Genomic DNA, 16652 nt, shown 5'->3' with positions numbered 1-16652 from the left:
CTTGAGAAGCAATATCCATCAAAAACAAAACTATGGACACCAAAACAACGTCATACCCACTGGCAGTCGGACAAATGTTGACGTTGCGGAATTTCAACTACATATTGTACAGAAGGGTATAGAGGAGTGGCATTAAGTTATTTCCATTATGCACCATGAGTTAATACCTTCAAAAAAACTCTCAAGTTTCATATATTGTCTTGCTCGTCTTGACGTTTGTCTTTTTTTTGTTATTTCTGAAGTTCTGTTTTTCAATCTTAATAGCTCTGGTTGACTTTGCTTCTTTTGTTCATCATGTTAATGTAGAGGTAGCCTATGATTTCTAATACTTTTAATATAGCCAACAGGATGCACACACGGTGTGCACACACCAAGCACGCCTTCGACGTGCCCTAGCTTCAAATCACGACGTGCGGACCATGGAACTAGTGCTATGGTTGAAGGTTATGAAAAAATAGTACAGTCATTGCGAATGAAGGGGAATTCCCCGCAACCAATACATCATCATTAAGGGCGTAAACCACCAAATAACTTCTCCATTGAAAAGCACGTAAAAATCAACTTTTTCAAACGGCGTTTTCTACCAGGCGTGACAATATTTTTCACTGTTTTACGTCATCCCTGTATTAATTAAGGACTGAAATTTTATTTAAGCTTCAATTTTGGGGAACTTTATAGAATCAGTTTTTTTTTTTTTTTTGTTGAAAATCGACGCCGCTATTTCAACACCAAAACTAGCATTAAAACTTGTTCCGTTAGCAGTAATTCGGACAGGGCCTACTTTTCTTGTGAAATCGATTTGTATAATTTCATATCTATTTTAGTCATTAATAGGCTAGCATCTTTCATTTAAATCAGAACATGTCAACCTCACGAAGAACATGGTCCCTAAGGACACCACGTTGTCTCCAGTAGCCATATACGTTTAACCGGAACTCATCACCATTGCACCTTTCGCGCAGTGATTTAGTGTAATACGCCCTTAAAGTAAACGCTGAATAGCAAACAACAGAAAGTAGTTCCGCATGATACACTTATTTATTGAAAGCAGTCGGGCATAGAATTGTGTGTGTTTAACGCGCGTGTGAAATTTCAGTTCGTTTTCAAGAGACTGACCATAGTAATATCATGGAATAATACTAACACTAATAATTATTGTATATGAGCAGGATTTGATTTTTCAATCAGAAAAGCTCGGAAGAGCCAACATGGCGGTTGGGCACAGAGGTACTGTGTCCGTTTCTCTGCTGCTGTTTTGGGTTTCATCATTTATATCAACGCTTTATGCATCACATTTTCGTGGAGCTATCATTACATGGGATTCACTTGATGAACCTAATCAGGTAATTAGAAACAGGATAAAATTGTATAAGATTAATTTAATTGTGTTGTAACTTGAACCAAGTGACTTTGAATTTAAGGTATTCTGACTAGAACACTTATGTCTGATTTGTTTCCCCCACCGTGGATCTGAAAGTATTCTTTAAACACTTTCACGCCGAAAATTCTATGCTTACCATGGTACTGGTTGCATGACAAATAATGTTCTTTGTATCATCGTATGTATACCAATATAATACAATGATCTGCGTCAGCCCTTTTATATTGTAGACATATGTTCAATTTTATGCACATGCACATAATGGGATAACATTGCCATCGGAAAATAAAAATTTACAATATGCACGTACCACTTTACAAAATGGACAAAAGTCTTCAGTGATTTTCAGGAAAACGGATGTCTACAGGTTGGATACCCGTTTACACGAACCACGCGCGTGTTTGACTTGGACATTTATACGGGACAAGATATGGCAACTGGAAATAATACCTACTGTTACATGTATCTTGCAAAAAATAATTCAGTTAATAATCCGATTTTTTTTTATACCTAGCGCTTTTACGTTATGAAAGAAAATATAATTCTGTACACAAGTTTGACCATATCCCTGGTTTGACAATACGTCCTATCGGGTTGGAACCCAATTAGCGTTGCACCTCCATTTTCTGTTTTAAACTTCTATACAGGTTGAAATTTCATGGCGAATATCCTGGAGACGCTCAGCTGTAAGGTGTGATCAAAGTCTCGTCGATTCAGCACAACTAGTAACAGGCGAGGGTAATCTTCAGTGCTATTCCGGCTGTTCTGGATCAGTTAGTCCAATGTCTTTTTACTGCACGGATTTCAGCACAGAAGAAGATTGGTCTACCGGTGTCAACTCCATTGTCTACGATGCGCCAACTCCCGAATTTGGAGTCAGGTCTGCATTTGTTATTAATTTGTATTACAAATTATTTTATTTTACGGTGTCCAGTACTGATGTATCTTAAGGTTATCAACTATTTTAAACTGTTGCGATTTCGTAGTTCACAGCATCTTGCAAATGGTAGTGAGCTTTGGCAAAAATTGCATTGATCATTATTTAGCGAGTTTGTAGAAGAATTAAATATCACAGATATACTTTTGCAAGTCCTGTGGTTCTTGAGTTATGATGTAAAGAGGGCTGAAACACTTTAGTAAAACGTACATAACTCATTAACAAGTTTTCAAGGTATATGATTTGTAGAATGAACTTTTGCAAAACATCAAAGTGTTATTTTTCAATAATATATTGATTTAGATAATGAAAATCGATTTTTGTTTTTGTTTTTTGGGTTGTTCGACCAACAATACCTAGTCTACCCTTAAATACACAGCTTTCGGCTGAACCACTAGCAGGCTATGTTAGCACATCTGTGACAATGACAATGGTACCAAAATCTGAATTTTGATGATTTTTAGGATCGTCCGGATGAGCGAATCACTGAATGGGCCTTTAAATCGTTAATATAAAAAAACCCGGAATACTAGTTTCAATTATACAATTGTATATGTTTTAATGTACCAGATTGTAAGTTTGCTTAGTATATAACATGAAAACACATCTTTTTTTTCAGTTGTAATTGTAATTTGCTCTATTGGGTAGGTCTACATATTTAATATGTAAGTTTGTTTTTCTAAGTTTTGACTTTAAATCAATGGTTGGGCCATTATATAATATGAGATAATAGAGGGATACTTACATTTGTCTTTGAATATGAACAAGTGATATGGACCCAGAATAAAGAAGAAATAAGCAAGCAATAATACAACCAATGTGTGTATGTCTATTGGGGTGTGCTTCCTCGACGACCTTGTTTTATTGCTTGATTGCGTTTTTGTTGGCTGCTTCGACCAACAAGACCAATCTATAATAAATTACTGGCGAATTTGGTAAGGCTAAAAACTTTTTCGGTTTACATTATTTCGGAAAACCGACTTTTGCGATGCGAAGAACAAGGTTGAGCGCACCCCAATAAAACGTCAATTTTTTTTTTGTTCACGTTAAGGGGTTCAAATTAAGTTAATTAGTTCCAAAAGCACTGAAAAGGCCTTTCAGTCTAAAATAACAATGCCATATTTTTCACTCGCATACTCTGTTTTGTCCCATGTCCCGGTCAATACATCAACTAAACTGCTCAAATAAAGAAAGTCCGCAGTCATATAACCTGTCCTACACCAAAACCTGATCATGTTATGACAATTTAATTGATACGGTCGTATGCAGAATCTTGTTACCTCAAACTTGATACCAAACTTGCTACCAAACACTCAAAAGTGACAAAGATTGATACCAGTTTATGGCATTTGGTGCATTTTTAAAAGTTGCAAATCAACACTATGCACGCGGTCGAAATTGCTTTGCATGGTAATTTGGTCAAGCTTGCTTGCCCACGATGGGCCCCTGTTGACTATCCCAAGTGCGCGCTTTATTCCATTGTTAATTTAAAACGCATGGATTGCTACAGTGCTTTACTGATGAAAACTAGGGCACGATGCGATCGATATGTCCTAGCGGTTGTTTCGGGATACGCTCTGCTATTCACCTCTACAGGTCCGCGTGGTCCGTTTTTAAATTGCAACTTTTGAAAATGCACCAAATTTCATATACTGGTATCAATCTCTCTGAATTTAGAGTGTTTGGTAGCAAATTTGGTATCAAATTGGAGCGAACAAGATTATGCATACGACCGTATCAATTAAATTGTCATAACATGATCAGGGTTTGGTGTAGGACAGGTTACATGACTGCGGACTTTCTTTATTTGAGCAGTTTATTATATCACACAGTAGAAAATCATTAACATTATTACTAGAGTTCTCATTAACATGTATTGTTTATTCAACTAATTTGTCAACATTATTATGGAGAACCTATTGTCAACAGTAGAGTGTTTCTTTATTGAATTAGTTAAACTGTTGGATGCTTTTGTGTTGAAGGACAAATTAATCAGGGTTGCCAAACCCGTGGTTTGGTAGCCCAAATGGGTGACTTTTGAAGGTTTTCCCTGAGACTTTTGACAATTTCCTGTCCCATACGAACAGATGGATAAGAAAAAAAACTGGGTGACTTTTCAGCAATGCAGGTGCAAGTCTGGTAAAGCTAAGCATTTTGAAGTGTTTTATGATATCCATTTATTGCTTTTTTCCGGGTTTTTATCTGCAGGTTTACGGGAAATGATTGGATTAATCTTAATGACGGTGGCGGTAGGTGGTCTCTGCCCGCAACGGTCAATCTGACACGAAGGGCTGATATAGGCAGACCTAATTCATCTCCACGATCCGCCGTCACACCTATTGTACGTCTGCAACATGGATGTAACCATACACTCGTTATTCCAAGTAAGAAATGTTGTAAATGTTGTCACAATATAAGAAATTGACACCGGAATGGAGTAATCTTCATCCTTATTGATAAAGTTCATGAAGTATGCGAGCCCCTATCTCGAGGCCCCTACATATCCACATTATTGGAGACAATATATAAATTTTCTAACGTCTACTTTAATCTTAAATTGATTTAATTAGGGTAGCATTTCTACTGTCAAACGAACGAATAACTGTTAGTACTAAATCGTGAAGAAATGAATGCATAAGGTGTATGATATAGGCGTACGTAACTGAAGGAGTCAAGTTTGCTCTATCGTTAAGGCGTTCGACTATGACACGAGAGGTTGCAGGTTCGAACCCTGGCAGTGGTTAGTACGCTTCTTGAATTATCTTGAAATTCCCGTGGAGAAGGAACTTACTGCTAATTGTCTCGTAGTGGCCCTGGGAACTCTGGGAGCTGATCCTGGCTGCGAAAGTCAATTATGGAATATTTAGGGTGTGCGCTTCTTACCTGCAAGTCCCTGTGTTGTTGTGTAATGGTTTATGGAATTATATGGGCTGTAGTGGTTAGTGACAGAACCTGTAAAGTGGCTTGTGGATCAAGGTCTAGGCATTGTGCCTATGCGTAGCGCACTATAAATCACTACGGTTTTTTTAAACTGACTTCCCGAACAATCTACTTCATTGAGGCTTGGAACAGCTGCTCTTAGTCGTCGTGAAATGGTGGTCGTTTGCCACATGTACATGTATAGAGAAAGCAAAAAGAATGACGTATATGGTACATTCGTCGACTTCATTCCATAGTGGCGTAAGGTAGTTTTGGCAATTTTGAAAATTGGTACACATGTTTTGAATGATGTTTTCTATCATTTTACTAAGTCTGACCAGCCAAAATTAGCTAATTAATTAAAAACTAATTAATTAAATTGGGCGTATGGGTACAAAGTGATATTTTGTGTTTTTCCAAATTGGCGTATCCATCTTATGCCACTCTTTATACACATTTTATAATAGTAAACTAAGTAAGAAATATCGGCAAAATGAAAAACATTGCACGTCATACTGGCATATCACGTCGCTTCATTCCATAGTGGCCTAAGGTCACCTTACGCCACTATGGTAAGAAGCCGACGTAAAAGTAACGCCATAGGGATTACACGGCGACCGAGGTGGCGTAAGGTGAGAGGGTATTGTGTTTTCCATACTGACGTACTTCTGTTAATTTGCCAGTAATAATAAGTCTTTATTTCTTTTGAAGTTTATATCAAGATTAAATCTATTTGTTTTAATACAGAAATCAAGTACAAAATATAATGAATATTATGATTAACACAACTCGATTTTATATTGGCATTTCTTCAAACCCGATCTTACTCCACTATTATGACTATTGAATGAAGCCGACGAATTGTGGAATACATTCTGCTTGTTGAAGATGTAATGTTATTATTGAATTTCAGCTAATGACCCTGACGGAGACATTGTAAGATGCCGATGGGCTGAAGGAAGTGACGAGTGCGCCGGTGTCTGTAAAACCTTTCCGAATTCACTATTGGAAGAAGTAAGTTTTTCACAACTCATTTGTACCATTTTTGGAGACCCGGTAACCCGACGTGATTACTCATATGACTTGTCTCAATACATGTAAATTCATGGAAGCTATAGAGGTTATCCTATCAGCGACTTCTATACCTTGTTTAGGACTTTCAAAAGAAGCATACCTGCATGTGCATTGTGCAACCATGACTGTTTTAAAATAGCCCGCCAAAGTCATGCAGCCAACTCCGAGGTCGTGCATTGACTTGGTTTGAATGAGGCGTGCGCAGCACAATGAAAGTGGGGGCCAGGTTGTTCAGTTCCCCCGAATGGAGTCTGATTGTGCGGGCGAAATCACCTATTTCCGGGGAAATGACTGATTTCCCCGAATGACCAACCAAATTGGTGGTCGTGTCCCCCCCCCCGCCCCCCTTTGCGCACGTCACTGCCTTTTGTTAAAAGTCACACATGAGTAAAGTGAATAACCTCTTTACTATCCAGTATATAGCATGCACCTGCCATGACTGTATAATGTTGTCGCCTTCGTTTAATTTAGATAATAATAATATTTTGCTTCAAAATGAAATGAAATGATTGTGCGCATTGTTAGCTATTGTATAAGCGTCTTGCTTTTCTGGGGTATTCAACAATCAGTTGCCTGAATGCATTGGTGACATATTAACCTTCCCCTTCGTAAAACAATAACTCAACAATAGACGTGATTGTCTTTAAAATATACACTTTATGGAGGTATTGATTCAAGCTACAACACCGTTAAATTGAAAGAAAGAAAGAAAGAAATAGTCGGGGAGAGATAATTACAAATCGTTCTTTCGAAGTGTGACTTTGTTCAGATGGCGAGATGGCAAGTTTCAAACTTATATTTTATATTGCAGACCACCTGTACGCTCCGATATGAAGCAGTTTATCAAACGGGATGGTATGCTGTAGCTTTAATGATAGAAGACTTCGCTCATCAGTTGTCTTCCACTCCACTCAGTAAAATACCTCTTCAATTTTTGGTGCTGGTGTACTCGAATGATGGCCCTTGTAGCAGTGCGCCGGAATTTGTGGACCCAACACCTAAGGCAGGAGCATGTGTCGGTATTCCGCCAAACACAACTTTCTCTGAGCCACTCGTTGCGAGAACTGGAGACTCATCTGTCAGGTAGGCAATGATTTCGCTGCTAAAATAGTAACAGATTTTTTTCTCATCAACCCCTAAAACATGTAAAATGGTAAAAGGTTTTCCACGAGAGCATACTAGGCACCGCCAGGATTCGAACCCGCAACCTCTCGCACCATAGTCGAACGCCTTATCGATTGAGCTAACTTGACTGCTAAAGATAAGATTTAATATCATACGGTATACAAATAGTAAAAACCCGTGTTAGAGGGTTTTAAAACAACTACTAGCTGGTGCTCTTACATTCATTAACTTTTAAAAATTACACGAATTATAATAGGCGTTTGTTACTCATAATTGAAAGAAAAAAACAAAAACATTACAGCCTATAATGGGACTGGTTTTCGTGACTCTTGAATATTTGAACTCAATAACAGCTTTTATTTCTACCTTCTAGCATTTTAGCTATCGAAACTGTATCACCGATAGGATTCTTCAAATCAGATGTTGGCAAATTGCAGGGAGTTGATCGCCATTATTACGTCAATCTAACATGGACGCCACAATTGTCTCAATATGGAGAAAATATATTCTGTTTTACTGCAGCGGATAGCGTTGGGTATGTTGATCATCATCATCATCATCATCATATTAAACTGGAATACTGTTCTTGGTTGAAACCGAATCTCATTTTATTACATGCATTTATGTAGACACGGTTTAGAAGTGTTCTCTATCTAGGAGAACAACCTTGTAATTGAGGTAGTTACTAGTGATGTAATTACTCCCCGTTGCAGGACAGATACTTGAATTCTGATCAACTTATGTATTATAGTCTCTTCATCTTAATTACATTATGAAACTAATTGTGTTCCGATTTGATTTCATCAGTGTGATATGGTTTAAGTTTCAATACAATGTTTTCTATAAAGATATTGGTGTCCCGGGATTGGTGTGTACAGGAAACTTGCACAAGTTTGGATATACGCGGGTAAACACCCTAAATAAAACCATGACCCACTTTATACACGGAAAAAATAACTCTAAATGTGTATAATGATGTAATATAATTACTTTTTAATACATAAAATATAACTTGCTTTATTTTCAGCCTCTCAAGTGACCAGCAGTGTGTTACATATGTGGCAGGAGGTAACTATAACACGATTATTACTTGCTTAGTCTATAATGTCGGATGAACAGTTGGACCTTTTTCAGTAATCAGTATATCAATTGCGAGTATGGTTTTTTTTTAATCCAATACTTGAATATTTTTGATGTAGGCCTATTTACTGCAAACATTTTAAAGTCTTCCTGTGGGTAAATTTTGTTGGAATTTTTTTTTGGTCAATTAAATCGATTTTTTACAAAATGTTTTACATAATTATACAAGTATCTTATGACATGAACATAACGTGACTTAGAGAAGTCGTGGGTTTGTTGTGGTAGTATAATTACTGTTTCAAAATAGGATCTTGCCAGCGGAAAACGGAAGAATATTGATTGTATCTAGTATTAGCTGCATGTTGAGAGTATTTCCGCAAGGAAATATATGTATCTATAATACGAAACTAATCATAAAGAACTTTACCACAAAAGTCCCGTTATGCATGATATGTATATAATATGCTGAGTTCCTTCGAGAGAATCATTTAAAACCAACCAACAAACCAATAATTATTACAAAATCAATGGAGGTTTACAGTTCGGAGTCTATTAATTAATAATAATACTTATGCCTAATTCACTATCGTATATCAATATTGTACTTACTATCATTACAGAGACGTAGCCAATAGAGGGAGGGAAGCTTTCCGCCTGCTATCTTTTCACCCCTAACTCACCCCCCCCCCCCTCCCTGCCTGTGGGATGCTAACCCCTCAAATTTTACATTTTTAGGTCTTTTGTGTCCTTTTTTTTTCATTTTCCTCAAAATTTATCCCTTGAAAGTCGTTTCCCCCCCCTCCAGAAGCATTCTGACTACGCTACTGCATTAAACCATCTGCAAATCATTATAGCCATCTGCTAGATTAGTTCACATTTATAATTTGCTCTCATTTATAATAAAAATTGATATTAATACACCATTAATGTTCTGTTTTATAAAATTATAGTTGCAGCACCTGAAGTCATTCCTGCCTCTTTGGAACCACCACCAGGTTCAGAAATTTTATCGAGTCATTCAACATGGCGCATGAAATTCGACGCCGAGGTAAAGGATTGTTTACGTTTCATAATAGTTTGATATAAATTTATATTATATAAAAAATCTATTTTGTGTGTTTGGCATTTGTACTGCAGCGCTATCATTACTTTGCGCATATCGTCAGTATTCCCTGAAAAATATTATAGCTTCAATTCCCGGGGGACACTTAACTTTAGTGACGGACATGTACCTGTCAAAAGACCCTCTTTTCTGAAGTCAAATGTACCCGATGACCTATTTTTTAAAAGTCACACATGATGACCCTCTTTTTTTAGGTTCGGATACCCAAAGACCCCATTTGTTATTGTCAAATGTTCATCATCAAAATGCCATAAAATTATGAGGAAACTTACAATTTCCCTGATTTCAACAAATTGTATCGTAAATTTTGCAAATATGGAACAAAAGAAAATAGAATTTTGCTCAACTTTTTTCGACATTTTCAACCAGTGACCCTTTTTTTTAAAATAATTTGATTCCATGTACCTACTGGCATCATGAAGTAGGGGGGCCTATCTGATCTGTATTAAATATTGTTAAAAAAAAAGGGGGGCTCATTGGGTATATGAAAAGGGTGACCATCGGGTATAAGATTTTGAAAAAGGGATCATTCGTTCAATGCCCGCCAATTCGAAAGTTGAGTGCCCTTCCCTTCCCGATTCAGTTTACTTAAATACAAAAATAAACGTGATTAAAGAGTTTACTCAACACTACGCTATTTGTTTCTCACTGGAACATTGTTTGAAGGCATATAGAACTGTATTAATTTTCAAGCCAAGTTGAACACTGATGGCGCTATTTATCTTAAATCTTGTTTGCATCTTTACAAGACACTTGTAAAATGGCATTAAAACATCATAAAAATGAGTATCATATAGCAAGGAAGTTTTCAAAATACTCTTTATCATGAAATGAAAGAATTATTTAAAATATATGTAAATAGCGCCCTCAATTTGTACACAAATAATACAGTTCATAGAATAAATATTACAACAAAAAGGCAGAAAAGGGTTATGTATATATAAGTGTGACAGTTGTTGGTATTGTAAAGGTCTAGAATTGAAAATTATGTAATGTTTAGTTAGAAACATTAATAAATTGAAACATTAATAAATGATGACATCAAACAACTGTGGGTCGACTAGCGTCTCCAGCAGATGGAGATAATGTGATTTTTGTCTTCAATTGGGATTCAGTCTCGCTTTTATCCTGTCTACAATCATGACAATTATGGAATAGTCCTTACTGATATGTAATGCAAGATATTATCTATTTCTATTCCTTTCTCGTCTTTTGGGGCTCCTAGAGCACTCATATGCGGGTTTTTGGTCAGTTTGAAATTGGTCGATACCCTCGCAGTCCTGAACGTTCTATCCTCTCAGAAAGGCCTATGTAAGGGAAGGTGACAAAACCTTTATTGGTCGTCTACGAGTCTAAGTAGAGCTGGTTCTAAGAAGAGCTGTCTTTCTCTTTGGGCTGGCTGTGGAAGGCAATCCAGTCTTTACAGCCGCATATTACTAGTATTCCTAAATTGAAATATAATCTTTCTACTACTCTCAACTCAAACGTGATTTTGTTCATAGTTTGTGCGTCCAACGAAACCAACATTCATTCGATTCTACACTAGTGGAGGCACTAACGTTTATTCCATTGATGTGGCATCGAGATCAGACGCTTTGTACCTTTCCAGTTTGGACAGATCTGTTGAATTTTCTTCTACTGGTCTTGCCTTACAAGAAAAACAAACTTACTACATTCTCATGGAGTCTGGGATAACAAAAGGATTAGAGTTTTGTGGGCCAGAATCTTCAGCTGTTAGGGACCGATCATTCTGGACCGTAAAGATAAGTAAGTGTATGGAAATACAAAGATATGAATCTCTCTCAGTAATCATTTTTTTCTTTCTTTCGTATTTTATTCCCTGTACTTGGGTTTGATGGGGGAAAAACATACAAAATAAACCATCAAACCCTACACACATAAACAAGCAAGATACATACATGTAATCAGTAAAGCACTTTATAATATAAAGGAAACAAACTTTAACTATAGACTGTATTCATAAAATGTAATTACAAATCAAGAGTTTCATAATTCATACAACATACAATGTACATGTACCTTGCAACAAAATAACACAACACATGACAAAAAGCCCAAAAAATAATTTTTTTTTTAATTGTACAGTTCCTGAATTAATAAAATAAAGGGTTACAGCTCCAAAATCAAATTATCAAAGGCTCCCATTTTTTTGTGTGCTTAGCAAACTTATTATTTCTAACAGCAATAAACCTCTCTGACTTCTCAAAAGTTTTGACCCACGATGTAAACACAAAAATGCTCAAAGGCTTTTCCTCGACCCGGCACCTATAAATGTAGCGCTTGGCCAAAAGAATAATTAAATATTTGAAACAATCAAATTCCTCGTTAAGCAAACCAAAACAAACTATTTTGAAAGTAAGGTTTATGAAAAGATGAAGATCATTTTTATCCAGGAAATAATTTCCTTCCAGAAAAGGTTGGAGAAATTGCAATCCCACATCAGATGTTTAGTGGTTTCAATACTTGTCTTGCAAAAACTGCACAAATTTGTTTCTTTTAATCCTATCTTGTAAAGAAAATTGTTTGTCGCTAAAATATTATGAATAAATCTAAATTGAAAATATCTTGTGTATGTGTCGATACTGCTAGTAAAAGCCATAGTATATATCTCATTCCAATTTTCAATAGGTACTGGTACAACAAAATCATTAACCCTGGCATTCCAGTATGCCTGTGATGTGGGGCATGCCTGCTGTCTTAGCTTTTCATATGCAAATTTGCAAACTCTTTGTGTATTCCAAAGTTCAGTCAACAGACAGTCACTCATCTCATTATCATTCATTGAAAAAAACCTTGCACTGTGCATTCTGGATGCTCCTAATTATACCATAATACTGAATAAAGTTACACTTCACATTGGGATGCTTTTTTTTAAAACCCTCAAAAGTCATAAATTGATTATTTTCAATTAAATCTGATAACAAGTTCACACCATCTAAACTCCAACTACGGTAATAAACACACTTCCGGTTCACCTTAATTTTAGAATTAAACCAAATAACTTTGTTTGTAACATCATATTCTGCACGCAATTTAAACCAGCCTTCCAAAATATTTTTCAAAAAGTCATTACTTGTGTGACATTTAAAATCAGAAATCTAGATGGCTCGCACTGCCATAACCAGTTACTTGTTCCGGACCCACCAATTTTGTCAAGTTCTCTAGCAAAAAGTAATTTCCACTTGCCATTATTATCTGGGTTCATGAACCTTTTAACCCAAGATATTTTAACTGCCTCTTTAAAAGAAATATATTAGTCATGTTCAAACCACCATCTTCAATTTTATTATACATTGTTTCTCTTTTAATCTTATCTTGTTTACCATTCCAAATAAATTTAAAAAATAGTTTCTCAACTCTCTTAAGAAAAGCATCAGGGGGGTTAGATAACACTGAAAGAAGGTAAGTAAGCTGGGACATTGCAAGCGACTTAATAATGGCAACTTTGCCAATTGGGGTGAGACCCCTTTGTGACCAAATATTCAAAACTGTGTTCATTTTATGCAATTGACTTTCATAGTTTAAATTAAACATCTCTTGTTTATCCAAAGAAATATTCACACCAAGAAATTTTATTGGGCCTTTGGTCCAAGTAAATTTTGTGCCAGGAATCAAGATATCGTCTTCATTCTTTGAAGAACCAATTTTTAAAATGGACGATTTTGAATAATTAACAACCAAACCGGAAATTTTGCCAAATTTTGTGATGGTCTCCACTGAACTCAGAAGGGAGTTTTCAGATCCGTCCAAAATTAAGGTAGTATCATCTGCGAATTGGGTTAATTTGACAGAAATAGAATCCTTAACTTCAATCCCTTTTATATTATCATTTTACGAATGGCAATTGCAAGAATTTCTGCACAAAGAATAAAAACATAACAACTCAAGGGACATCCTTGACGCAGACCACGTGTTAATTCAAAATATGGTGAAACAAAACCCTTATTAATAACACAGCTTTGAATATTTTTATAAAAAAGAGAAATCCATTTTTTCAAACTCTCACCAAACCCAAACATGTTAATACATTTTTCAACAAAATTCCACTCCAACTTATCATATGCCTTTTCAAAATCTAAAAATAAGAGTAGGCCTGGAATATTTTTAATATCAGCATAATCAATAATATCTAACACCAGCCTGATATTCTCACCTATGTACCTATTTGCTAAAAAGCCTGTCTGATCATTAGAGATTACAGAAGGAAGTACTTTCTTCAACCTATTTGCAATTGTTTTGGTTGCTATTTTATAGTCTACATTGAGAAGACTAATCGGCCTCCAATTTTTCAACTGATCATGATTTTTACCCTCTTTAGGAATTAATGAGATGACTCCTCTACACTGCTCATCAGTCATACATCCCTTTTCAAAACAGTAATTGAAACAGTTAACGACAATTTGGCCGATGTCATTCCAAAAATACTTAAAGAATTCAATTGGAAAACCATCAGAGCCTGGGCTCTTACCATTCTGCATATCATTCAACACTTCAGAACATTCATGCAGAGAAAGAATACCTTCACATAAATTACACTGGTCATCACTGATTTTAGGAATGTCCTCAGGCTGTATTCCCAACTCTAAGATACCTGTATCAATATAGTTTTCATCCTCACACTCTGTCGAGAACAGGTTTGAATAAAAAATTTTAATTCATCAAGAATGTTTTTATCATCCATAATAATGGAACCATCATCCAACACAATTTTTTCGACAGATTTCCTCTTAACACGTGATTTTTCAAGATTGAAAAAGAACTTCGAACTTTTCTCACCATATTCAATACAATCTGCTTTACTTCTGACCATTGCACCTTTAACTCTTTCTTCGTAGATGAATTCCAGGTTATGTTTCTTGGTCTCAATTTTATTTCTAAGATCAACACTTGGATTATACACATATGCATGCTCAAGATCATTTATTTCACCTTCAAGACTTTTTTCAGCTTGATTCATATTTTTGTACTTCTGACTTGCATATTTAATTGTTTCACCTCTAATAACACATTTCATAGTTTCCCATAGAATATCAGGACATGCCTCTGAATTGTTTGAACAAATATCCTTAATTACGTCATGTATCAAATTAGTATACTCAGTGTCCTGTAAGAGGGAGGTGTTAAACTTCCACATTCCTTTACCATGATTGCTTTCGTTACCATATAAAGAAAGCGTAACCAAAGAATGATCTGATCTTAGACCATGTTGAATCCCAGAATCTTTAACTTTATTCTTTAAACCTGTACTAATCAGGAAAAAATCCAATCTACACATGATAGGTGGTTGGTGATTTGATTTCCAAGTAAACATCATCTTACCAGGGTTATTTAAACGCCAGATATCAACCAGATCCCCTTTGGCCATACACTTGTGAATCTCTTCTTGAGATTTAAAATTTGTTTGTTTGCGACCACCTTTCTTATCAAAAGCCACATTTAAAACAAGATTAAAATCACCGGCATAAATTATATTGTCACAACAAAAATTATCAAGTTCATTGTCCACTTCTCTGTAAAAAGCGGCAAGTCTCTATTTGGCCCATAAACAGTGACCAATGTATATATAACATCAAAAATTTTAACATCCACAATTATATAACGCCCATCTTGGTCGACAAGTTTTTTATAATGTCACAGTCATAATTTTCATCAAATAAAATGGCAGTACCTCTGCTATTTGAAGTTCCATGACTCCATATTGATGTGCCTTTCCATTGTGCACTCCACGCATTAACATCAAAACGAGTGCTATGCGTTTCTTGCAAAAAGTAAACATTAAGTTTTTGTTCTTCAGCCACGAAAACACAGTGGAACGTTTCTTACCATCTCTTAAGCCTTTGGCATTGTATGTACAAAATCTTAGATTAATCATGAAAAAATTCAGAAAATATTTTTAAATAAACATATATCAGGTAACGATTTTTAATCTTGGAATTTTTTGGGTTAAAAAAAAAACAAAAAACACACAGATAAGGATTCTTAAACAGAAGTTTGCAAAACATACCAAACAAAAAAACAAATTAATGCAGGCTTAAGATGGTAAAAACACCCGCGAAACCACAGTTAACTGTTTGTAAACAAAGTCAAATCCTGTGTTTTCCTAAAGTTTACCTTTCTGCATGCATGCAGTATTTATCCGGATAGTCCGAATCATATTGGAAACAATTACTCAATGTTCTTTGCATTTATCCGCCTTACGGATCCATCTGGTTCTATTACTTTGAGCGACGATGGGTAATTTACAAAGGCCTTTCTAGCTGGATTCTCCTCCAAAAGTTTTCTGCGAAGTTTCCACAACTTGGCACGCTCAATTTGCAGCTTGGGGGTGACGTCTTCCGTAATCACAAGTTTACGCTGAGCCTCGCCATCGGGATAAGGATTAGTTTTAACAGATTAGCAGCCTTAATCACTTTCTGTCTCACAGTAAAGGCGTGGAATGCCACATGAATTGGCCTGGGATTGGCTCTGGGGGCCGTAAGATGCGTTGGGGTTCTATGAGCTCTTTCTATATCATTATCATCCAGGTCAAGTTCAAGGTGCGTAGCAATAATCGTCTTAATAAGTTCAGCACATTTATTATTACCTTGTTCAACGCCTTCAGGCACATTTATGAATACCAGATTGTTCCTCCTTGCTCTGTTAGCCAAATCCTCGAGTTGTGATTCCAGCTTGTCATAGTCTTTCTTGTCTACCTTCCCATCAGTCAAGTCCTTAATAGAAGCATCAGCTTCTTCTAATCCTTCTTCTAATTCCGCCACCTTGGACTTAACTTCGTGAATATCCTTCTCCATATCCATTAGCCGCTTATTGATTGTGTCAAGTATCTCGAGCTTCTCAAGTTTTTTCATAATTATATCGAGTTGTTCTTTTGTAGTCGCCATGCCGTATCTTTCACTGCACACCGGAGACTCGTTACTGTTACGGTTTCCGAATTCGGCAAACTCTTCACCTGTGCTGGATCGACTTGATGAATGTCTTTTGTGTTTCTTTCC

General features: G+C 36.1%; 1 protein-coding gene across 1 annotated transcript; it reads left to right on the top strand.

Moving 5' to 3' along the window:
- Positions 1–1208: 1208 nt before the first annotated feature.
- Positions 1209–13330, top strand: LOC140143384 (integrin beta-like protein A). The gene is made up of 10 exons (XM_072165240.1): positions 1209–1343; positions 2029–2261; positions 4527–4702; positions 6151–6251; positions 7123–7394; positions 7810–7971; positions 8464–8504; positions 9467–9564; positions 11142–11406; positions 13212–13330. Exons 1-10 carry the CDS (start codon positions 1209–1211, stop codon positions 13328–13330), a joined length of 1602 nt encoding a protein of 533 aa, XP_072021341.1.
- The last annotated feature ends 3322 nt before the right edge of the window (positions 13331–16652 follow it).

This window comes from Amphiura filiformis, unplaced genomic scaffold, assembly GCF_039555335.1.
Source record: "Amphiura filiformis unplaced genomic scaffold, Afil_fr2py scaffold_21, whole genome shotgun sequence".
Taxonomy (NCBI): domain Eukaryota; kingdom Metazoa; phylum Echinodermata; class Ophiuroidea; order Amphilepidida; family Amphiuridae; genus Amphiura; species Amphiura filiformis.
Note: the sequence above shows the minus strand (reverse complement) of the source record. Positions and strands in the feature narration are given on the sequence as shown.

Excerpts from the sequence above, each read along its gene's own strand:
- LOC140143384 (XM_072165240.1), top strand. The coding sequence starts at position 1,209 with ATGGCGGTTGGGCACAGAGGTACTGTGTCCGTTTCTCTGCTGCTGTTT. Across the intron at positions 7,395-7,809 it reads ACTGGAGACTCATCTGTCAG|CATTTTAGCTATCGAAACTG; the intron begins GTAGGCAATGAT and ends TCTACCTTCTAG. Across the intron at positions 9,565-11,141 it reads GCATGAAATTCGACGCCGAG|TTTGTGCGTCCAACGAAACC; the intron begins GTAAAGGATTGT and ends TTTTGTTCATAG.